Source organism: Anarrhichthys ocellatus, unplaced genomic scaffold, assembly GCF_004355925.1.
Source record: "Anarrhichthys ocellatus isolate YVR2014 unplaced genomic scaffold, GSC_Weel_1.0 scaffold84, whole genome shotgun sequence".
NCBI lineage: Eukaryota > Metazoa > Chordata > Actinopteri > Perciformes > Anarhichadidae > Anarrhichthys > Anarrhichthys ocellatus.
The window spans coordinates 1,741,143-1,751,315 of record NW_022280114.1 but is presented as its reverse complement, the minus strand read 5'-3'; the positions used below and the strand labels follow the sequence as shown (position 1 = coordinate 1,751,315).

Genomic DNA, 10,173 nt, shown 5'->3' with positions numbered 1-10,173 from the left:
GTGTGTGTGTGTGTGTGTGTGTGTGTGTGTGTGTGTGTGTGTGTCCTCTGTTTTATTGTTGTTTCGGCTCATCCATTTATGTTCAAACGTTTTTTTTTAATGCAGCTTTTTTAGCAATTAGGCTACATTTTCCAAACGTGCGTCATAGCTTTTTTTGGGGGGGGGGCTGCCGATGATATGTTTGCGTATCTTCTATGCAGCTGCTGGCTTTCACTCATGCTTGTACACAAAATCAACTTTAGCGTTGGCTGATTGTGCGGCGGAAGGCTTGGCTTGTTTTGGGAAGTCTTGAGCTTCCCGAAAGTGCCGTCATCCGAGATTCCAGAGTTTACTCTGCAACGGCATTAGTATCATAAGCTGTGTTTTGTCTGGATATTACACTTGTGAGACAAACAACAGCAAGACTTGAGATATCATTGGTTGTCTGGGTAACATTGGACATTGTTTGATACCTGAGTGACCTGATCAAAATCTTTATTTTCGACAAAAAAACAACCTTTTTTATACAACAAAACAAGCCAAACTTCTGCCAAACAAGCTAAGATGCAAGAACTTGTATAACAAAAAGTGAATCTGTGGTTCTTTAAGTGCTTTAACGTTCTGTCCCATGTCGTTCCAGCGAGACTCAGTCGAGGTCAGCGATGCTTCACCATCGGGACCAACCTCTGAACTCGGCCTACGGAGGCAAAGGAGGCTCCGGCAATGGCTCGTCCTCGCTGCAAAACAGGAAGTGTGACAAAGACGGCAACTTCAACTTCCTGCCGGGCAAAGATGATGAGGGCACCGGAGGAGGAGGGGACGAGAACCGAAACCCGGTACGTCCCCGCAATTTGGGCCCCCTGGGTCGCGACCCTCCGAACTCCTCGTCCTCCGGTTATCACCACAACTTGGGGGTCCTGTCGCCACGCTCCCGCCACCCCCCCTGGAGCCGCCTGGAGCCCCTGCCGGAAATCGAGTGCGGGGATGATGGTTACGGCCGTGTGCCCCCCGACGGAGCGGAGGAAGGTAGGATGCAGGAGGAGGAGAGGGTGATGATGAACCATGCTGAGGAGAAGGAGAAAATTGAGATGCAGGGGAGGAAAAGCAGCAGCGCAAGGGAGGAAGAGGAAGATGTGGCGTTGCTGGAGGATGGAGACGAATGGGGCGACAGCGACTCTGAGTCCGAGTTCAGCAACCGGTCCGGCGGCAGCATGTCCTCCCTCAATATGGACAGTGGAGGCGAAGGGATGCTCATGGGAGGCTGGGACCGCATCGGGGTCGGGGAACCAAAATCCAACCATCAGGAGTGCGACCTGACCAGAAACGGCAATCAAGAACCGTCCGGGAGACGCAGAAGCTCTGTCATCAAGTCGCTGACAGCGAGCAACCTGGGAAATCTTCTGGAGGAAGGAGCCGAGGAGGAAGGCGACGACCGGTCTTCGGACTCGGACGGCGAGATGCCCGAGCTGATGGACGCTGTGTGGACGCTGCGAGACCGCGAGCGCTTCAAGGCCCAGGAGATGGAGAAGCACCAGGTGCAGCTGACCATGTACCGCCGGCTGGCGCTGATCCGCTGGGTCCGCACCCTGCAGGGCCGCATCCAGGAGCAGCAGAACCGCCTGCAGTCCAGCTTTGACGTCATCCTCACGCAGAGGAAGGAGCTGCTGCGCATGGGCGCCGCTGCCGCCATGGCCAACGCTGCACCCCCCGCTGCCGCTTCCGTCGGCCAGTCATAGAGAGAGAGAGAGAGAGAGGGAGACATGGGAGGATCTGAAACAGGAAGTGGTTAAAAACAATGTTTTTTTCTTCTGTTTGCTTCCATCCTTCAGACATTTCGCCCAAATAAAAAAAAAAGACAGTCTCCCATCGTCTTGACAGACGTCTTTAAAGTTCACACTGATGTTGCTGATTGTAATAGTTTTTCTTTGCTGGTGTCCCACCCGGAGCATCAATACATACATGTATCAACACCAAAACCAGAACACTTTAATGTGAGAATATGTTTTTTTGAAAACTATTCTGTCTGTACGCTGTTCTTGTTTGTCTTGACCTGTGCGTGGAAAAAAGTGGACCAAAAAAAGAACATTGTGTAGATGTAACTGTTCGATATGATTTGTACTCTGAGACCATGCTGTATATAGAGAGATGATAGGTAAATTTAAAGAATAAAGTTATATGATATATCAGATTTGTTTGTGTTGTCTGTTTGTTTGCACGTTCATAAGATCTGACCTAATGAATGTCAGATTTAGATCTGAGGGGAAGTCCAATGAGTTGGCTGTATAGCACTTTAGGAGCCCAGAGCCTTCATTTCATAACAGCTCAGCATGTTGATTTCAAGGAGCAGGTCTATCAAAGCTCCCTCAGTGCAGATATGACTAAAGAAGGCCGGTTGTTATCTTCTGGAGCTGTACTTGCTGTTCTGGAGCCCTCCGGGCAAATGACCTTTCATCGAACAATTGCCTCTTTGTCAGCCGAACAAAGTTGGTTTGTATCAGCTCATCACACGAGGGAGTGTGTGTGTGTGTGTGTGTGTGTGTGTGTGTGTGTGTGTGTGTGTGTGTGTGCGCGCGCGCGCGCGCGTGCGTGTTCTGCGGGGAGTGTGATAGCCGTGTGAGGCTCGGGCGTCAATCTTTATGGGCATGGCTGGCTGCTGCCGCCGCGGGCACTCCGAGATCATCTCACCTCCTTCCATGTGCATGCGCGTGTGTGTGTGTGTGTGTGTGTGTGTGTGTGTCAGAGAGATACCAGCCGCATTGCCACCCTATAATCTCCATCCTGAGCGGGTCGTGGTGCCCCCCCTCTCCCACCCCGGGGAGCCTGCCTGTCTGCGCCCCGGGGCCCTGCAGGTCCTATCCGGCCGCGGTGAACAGACGCCGGTCCGGTTGCGCGCAGGAGAGCCAAACCCCGGGGCGAGTTTGGGATAATCCCCGGCTATGCCTCCTAACTAACTAACTCCGGTTTATTTCTGAAGCTTATCGCCTCTCCTGGACGCAGGCGTAGCGGAGAAAGTCGGAGTCGATTTACATATTGATCCCGTGTTCGCTGGCTGAAGGTTGGAGGTTTGAGGGGCGTTGAAGCTCGAGGATAACATGTTTACACCGGAGTAGGGACTTGTAAGCAACGCGCAAGCAGCCATCTCTTTAAAAAAAAAAAGGAAAGAAGGACATTGAGGGGGAACAAACACGCCTTTGATGGAGGGTTTTGTAAACCACCGAGACGTGATTTCAGGGTAGTTAGGAGGAATTCATCCAAACAAAGCGCACGAAAAGATAAATTAGCCTTAAAGCTACTTTAACGATGAATCTGATCGGTTTCACCTCAGGAGAAAGTGTCTGAGTATTTTAGAGCAAAGACAATATTAATATCAGTAATAAACCTCCCAGTGTTATTAATTGTTTCATTAATGGTTAATAAATAATTTCCCAATAGTTTATTGTTGAGATATATTTCATGAATTAGATCAACTTTTATTTTGCCGTTTAATAAAATCTAAATAACGTCTTTCTGAATACTCACTTTCTAATAACCTGACAGCATATAACAAGTCATGATGTGCATCTCTACAATAAGATGCTGATTTTAAAAGTTACATCAATAACTGGATTGTTGTCAGGGTGTTCTTTAGCAGCACTCTTCCAAAAGGTCAGAGGTCAAACGGAGCATGATCTGACGAACTTAAGAGCTAAAAACTAAAGAAAGTCTTTTTTTATGTTTATGTCTTTTTTACATGTAAACGTTTTTTTCTGATGAATGGCTCATATCTGATCTATAAAGCATTATAATTAATTAATCGATAATATAGCCATAAGTTAGGCTACAACGAACGTATAAAGGATGCTTTATAAAAAAAGAAACGTCGACCCTCTATATCCATGTGATGTGAACAAACGGGGTGTGACCGTCGGAGCTCCTGCTGCGGGCGCACTGCACTCATGGCTGCGCCTCTCTCTTTCTCTGCACACCTTTTTATTTTAGTCAGCAATAAAAAAACGAGAGGAAAACGACACATGGTAAATGACAGGTATGTTATTTTTTCTTCAATGTGAAAACTTCCTGGAGAGCAGAGATGTAGCTGCACCTTGTGGCACCCCCATGGCGACATGGAGGGGCCAGAGGAGGGTCTGTATTTCTCTCTGTTTCACCTTCTTCACAACATTCTTAGGTTTTAATGTCTGGAAATTATTTAAATGTGTGTGGTTTTTTTTTATCCCGAAATAACTAAAACTTTGACATTCTTATATTGTATTACTATTTCCTTTACAGAGACATTTATCTGACCTCCTAAAAAGGGCATAATAATAAGTCTTCCGTTAACATTTTTTATACCAACAATTAAGAACAGAAAGAAGTAGAAACCTAAGATATCTACTGAATAATTACATTGAGGCTATTTGGTCATTTGAAATACACAATAATTATGCACAGCAGTAGTTAATTAGGGATACAAACTAAAAAAAACATCCCTTATTTATACTTTCTTATTTAAATAGAATATTACAATAAACAAAAAACGTATTCCATGATAGAGAAGGAGCAGGAAAAACAAAGGAGCAGTTTCTTGCCTTCCCCTTTAACACGTTCACCATACAGCGATGAAGCGGCAGAGCTGACATGCTCCAGGCTTTCATCAAAATATAAATCAGGCTACAAATAACTCAAATATTCTTATTTAGAGAAAAGTGTTTTAACATAATTTAAAAAAGTTGTATTTTAAGATGAATTCATCTGTCACAGTTGACCTCCCATACCTTACCTGTGACCTGACACGGCTGTTCTCACACTTCACGCGCTGTCTGCAACTAAACAATCCCTCGAACATTTCCTGCTGAAAACATAAAAAGAAAAGTAATAACCATTCTCGAGAAAGTGTGTTGTTTCTTTTGTTTGTTTTTATAGACGCGCTCACATTCACTCATCTCTGACCCGGAGGACACACGCAGAGGCTTCTTTGTGAGGGTAACAGCAGTGAATGGAGTCCACTAGGGGGAGACACTCCATCACAGACCCTGTCGGGTCAGAGCAGCTGCTGTAGTTCCTGTGTTCTGACGCCAGGGGGCGGCGGCGCGCGCACGGGTGGCTCATCCAGCAGTGGTGCACTTAACAAGGGGACCACCTGGGATCTGGGAGAGGGTTCCCACTGGGAGGTAATAGATTCTTTTTCACTACATGTTGAATGATATAATGCAGCGGTTCATGATCTGAGATCAGGACGTATTAAAAAAAAAACATATTCATATTCATTGTTTTTTTAAAGGTGTTCCTCAAATTTCTGCTTCATTTTCTTGGGAATAAATATATTTTTTGTTTTGTTAAACTGGTCGCAACCTGTAGACTCAATATGCAATGACGTGGGGTCAAACGTAGATATGGCTTTGTTTGAAAGGTGTCACAACGATAACTATACTTAGATTAATACTTCTTTTTTTAAAGTTTTGGGCAGCCTGCCTTTTTTTCTACCATTTTTACTGAGACTATACAGACAGATATTTTTGAGAAAGAAAGAAAAATCATTTAAATCATCCGGTCGGAAATTACAAATCCATGTTGAATTATATAATTTCCCCCATGTTTACTTATTCTTTTTTTTAATTCATATTTTTTTACAAAAACAAAAAGATTATTTGGGGGAGAGTTAGTCTAGTGTTTTGCTGCCCCTCTATGAACCCACTTTACCCTCTTTAAAATCCCCCACAGTATCTTCAAGGTTAGAAAAACCTTCATCTTCCTCACTGTCTAACAGTGTAACATATAGGTTCTGGATCAGATTGTTCCAGCTCTTCATCGAAACTATAATGTCCACACTGAGAGAACGGCATACTGGGATAACATGGGAAAACAACCCGTGTCAGTTTCTACTGTTACTTATCTAAACTAGCTCATTTTAAACTTACTTGGTTGATAAGCATTGTATCCTTTGTGGTTTAAATGTGATTTTCACACCCTTTGGCACAACTAACATTTGTGGCAGTTTTCAGGTTGAGCTTGTTAACATAACTCAATGGGTCCAACAACACATTCATGCTGGCTGAAAGTTTAAAAATACTTCTCCAATTAAAAAAAATAAATAGCAAAACTTAACGCCCTTTGCCTAAATTCACCTCACCTCTGCCCGGTAATAAAAGCAGTCCTTGCTATTTGTGCACATTCGTGGCCTTGTAAAGCTTTAATTTCTCCTGCTGTCACATTTACAGTTTTTTTTATTTATCTCTCTCTCTCAGATTCTGACACAGTCGTATAGCGCTGCGGCCTTGTATGTGGATGCCCTTGACATGGAAAAAGTTCGGGGACCCCCGCCGAAAGCCTCGGCTTTAGCTGCTGTGTGGAGCTTTCTGAGCGCAGATACACATGTACACCCTATCATGCTCTCCCTCTCCCCCTTCCTGCCTCTGCCTGATGTAGTGTGACAGTGTGCTCGCCCGCAGCACTCTGCTGGCGTGGAAACAATCAGCTTTGACAGAAAGGGGGTGGTGGTGGTGGGGAGGAGAGAGGGAGGTAGAGAGGAGTAGGGAGGGATGAAGGGTGGAGGGGGAGGCTGCGGCCCCGAGGCCTGTGTATGATGAACTGGATAGAAAGACCTGTCGTCAGAGGAGAAACAACACAACACATAGAGAGATAGAGAGATAGTTAGATAGATGGATAGATGGATAGATGGATAGATAGATAGATAGATGGATGGATGGATGGATGGATGGAGAGAGGGAGGGAGGGAGGGATGGATGGATAGATAGATAGATAGATAGATAGATACCTCAAATCACATTAAACAGCTTTTTAAAGTCAAGATTTGGTAAAAAATAAAAGCCAAAAGCAATCAAGAATAAACATTCATGTTAAAAATGTTATTTATCATTATTACATTTATTTTTCACTTCTTTCTTATTTACTGTTTTTCTGTGAAGTGAAAAAAAACCTAGTTTTATCAAATCACTTTAAACAAAAAGGCAGAGGCATTTTAATGCTGGAAAGGACAAGTGTGGGCGTAAAAAATGTATAGAAATTCAGGGATTGTTGCTCTGTTTTGGTAAATGTTGTTACAGTGTTGTTGTTGTTGTGTTTTGTTTGGTAAGTGTTGTTAGTGTGTTGGCTTGTTTGAATACAACAATCAAGTTGTTATTTTGGCTAAAACTCCTGAAAAAGAGAGTTAAAAAAAACAAAAGTCTCATCAGCGACAGATTTGGAAAATCAATTTGCTCTCTATTGGCTTAATTGGAGCCTAAACTGAAAACCATGCAGAAGAAGTACACGTCGTCACAGCTTTAATTGACAGAGAAGACACAAACAGGTCAAATCCTTCTTCAAAATGTGAAACTCTCATCAACCAAAACATCTAATAAAGTGCTATAGCAACCTGTTGACTGAAACAGACCCATACAGCATTTCAGGCCTCCGTGACCTCAGTGTCAGTCACCCACTTGACTCTCTTCACTAATTCAGTTAAAGCAGTCAGGTCCATTATGCCCCCCCTCTCAAACCGCAGTGTTTGATTCCGGGACTTGTGAGTGCGTCTGAGAAGTGGGAGGGTGTATGTGTGCACGCGCGCGTGCGTGTGCTGATGGTTCAGCTGCCTCGGCCGCTATAACCAGCTAATAAATATGAAAACAGCAGGTTAAAACTTTTTTATTCGTCCCGTGCCTGAAAGGATTATACCCTTCTATAGAGTCCCGTGAAAAATCCCCCAAACCTCATAATGCCCAATGTTGTCCCATAAAACGGTGTTGGACAAAAGGAGGAGAAAGGGGGCTTTTTCACGCATAAGGGGTTTTCTCAAGAGCACATTGAGGGGAGCCCCGGCCCCCGGACCCGCCCATAGATTATCTGGCTGTCGGTGAAAGCGAGGCTGGGAGCGGCAGGTGCGTGTGCCGGGCATTGGGGGGATCGGGTCGGGTGGGGTGGGTGGGGGGTGGGGGGCGGTGACCATGCAGAGGGTGGTGAACTATGGAGAATTGCGATCGCAGCTGCCGGCAGGAATGTTTGCAGATTGTCACTTCCATTTAACTTGCTCTTTTTCTTTTTCCCTCTCAGATCCCTCCCTTGTCTCCCCCAATCCTCACCCCAGAGATGGAGCTTCTCTCCCCAGGTTACCCCCCCCCCACACACACACACCTCCCACCTCCGAGTACGCCGAGGTGGGGCTAAACGGTGACACCCTGTCCACAAAAGCGACGAGCGTCTCGGGTCGTCGCCCCCCCTCGCCTCAGCGCCGTGAAATCGCGGATTAAAACTGATAAGCAGCGAGAATGATACGGATCCCACCGTTTTTATGAGGGCTAAGTGAACGCCAAGTAACTCGTGAAGCAGGGTTAACACACTCTTTAACTCCCGTCTCCAAGTCGGTCCCCAGAGGCGTCTTTCATACAGGTTATTGGATTTCAGGTTTTTCTTCTTAGCATCAACATATGGGGGCAATAGATGAAGCTGGGGCTGCTTAATAACGCAGCTCGTGAATTTATCTCTCCAGATCTGCACCCCCCCCCCCCCCCCCCCCAAAAAAAAAGAATCAAATAACACAAACACATCGTATTTACGCTTCTGTTGTTCTCTCGTGGAGGCATCACCTCTCATCTTAATTTTCATGCCTTCACAAATAAAAGTAACCTGCACCACAATTCATTTATCGAAGCAGATAGTCGTCCCCCGTGTTGACCCACGCACGCGGGTGTCTTTGCCGTGAAAATGGCCTCCTTTCACCACACCGTGGTCTCTAATCTCCGCAGTCCAAACTGTGTTCCAATTTTTCTCCAAACTGTGGCCTAAGGCTATGTGAGGGTCCGCAGCGTAATCCCCCCCCCCCCTTAAAACTCCCCGTTATTCCGCTGGGGTTTGACAAAAGTGCGGCACGACGCTGCTTTTTCACACTATCTTCCAGCAAAAAGGGGATTAATGTCGGCACCATTATGAATAATGAGAATGAATAGCAAACAGCCGTCTGTTTATCCCGCACGATTAAGTAAAGGAAAGAGTGTCCTTGTGCTTTTTCTTTTTTTATTGAACGGTCTTTAGGGCGTTCGAGGAGGTGACAGAATGGGAAGATAAGTCACCATCTGATGCTTTATAAGCCGCAGCACTGGCGCTGAATGTATCTCTTAATTAATGTCGAAACAGAGAAACGTAGCTCATGTGTTGCAAGGAAGGCAACAAAAGGTCTGATTTATACCACAAAAATGAACTAATCACGGGACAATACCATAATGGTCACAGTCTATAGCTGATGACACTGAGGTCATGTCTTTTATATTGTTGAATCCTTCTTATTTTAAGATATGTGAATTTGAACAATTTAGACTTTGTATGTTTACATTTAACTACTTCGTTTCAGATTTTATTCATTTATTCCTAGTGTGTTCTTCTTCTCATGCAATGTTGATTTCATGAGCAATAAAACACTAGATTCCAATACATATATCCTGTCACGGGGCATGATGAGGACTCAAACGCAGACAGTCAGGTGTAGTGAAAAAAGGTTTTAATGAACCAAAAACACAGGGAATCCAGGGACAAGACAAAAGACGAGGGGGAAAATCCGGCAGGAAAAGGCAGAACAGGCAGACTGGAAAACCGGGAACAGGACGAGCAAAACGGGCAGGTAGGTAGGAAAACAAACAATGATCTGGCAGTGGGTGTGTGTGTGTGCAGCAGAGGTTTAAATAGTGAAGGAGGCAGAGTGAGCAGGTGAGAGTAATGAGGTGAGTGTGACTGGCAGGTGCACTGAATGAACTGATTAGGTGAGTGAGGAGCTACAGAAAGAAACACAGACACAGAACACACAGGGCAAAGCCTGATTGTGACGTATCCTTATGTGATCCGGTGCAGTAGATTATGATTAACGTTAGCTAATTTTCGACAGGTTACTGATTTACTTCATGACTCTTCTATACTGTTAAACTGCACATACAATGTCTATATTTTAGCGTTTAGCATCTTGTAATTGACATTTATGGTTACATAGTTTTGCTCTAAAAGGTTTGCTTTGTCTGACTGCTTTAGCATTTAACTTCTTCACATTGTTCCTTCTTTTGCAGACTTTTCCAACACACACACAGGATTATAATTCAGTTCACATACAAACCGGTATCTATATCATGACAATGATAAATGAGTATAATTGCTCTTTATGTAACCATATCAACATTAAAAAACCCACAATAATGTGTGAAATTAAAGACACTCCATTGTCCTATGTGTTGACAAAAT

The 10,173-nt window shown here is 44.6% G+C and overlaps 1 protein-coding gene across 3 annotated transcripts in view; it reads left to right on the top strand.

Annotated features, from left to right (window-relative positions):
• The window catches only part of c19h1orf216 (chromosome 19 C1orf216 homolog), a 3,301-nt gene extending 1,134 nt beyond the window's left edge, over positions 1-2,167 (top strand). For all 3 annotated transcript variants that reach the window (XM_031874870.1, XM_031874869.1, XM_031874871.1), the window contains exon 2: positions 620-2,167. In XM_031874870.1, the coding sequence (XP_031730730.1) occupies positions 642-1,715 (1,074 nt within the window). In that variant the 5' untranslated portion in view covers positions 620-641 and the 3' untranslated portion in view covers positions 1,716-2,167. The remainder of the gene's footprint in view (positions 1-619) is intronic.
• Positions 2,168-10,173: the final 8,006 nt, after the last annotated feature.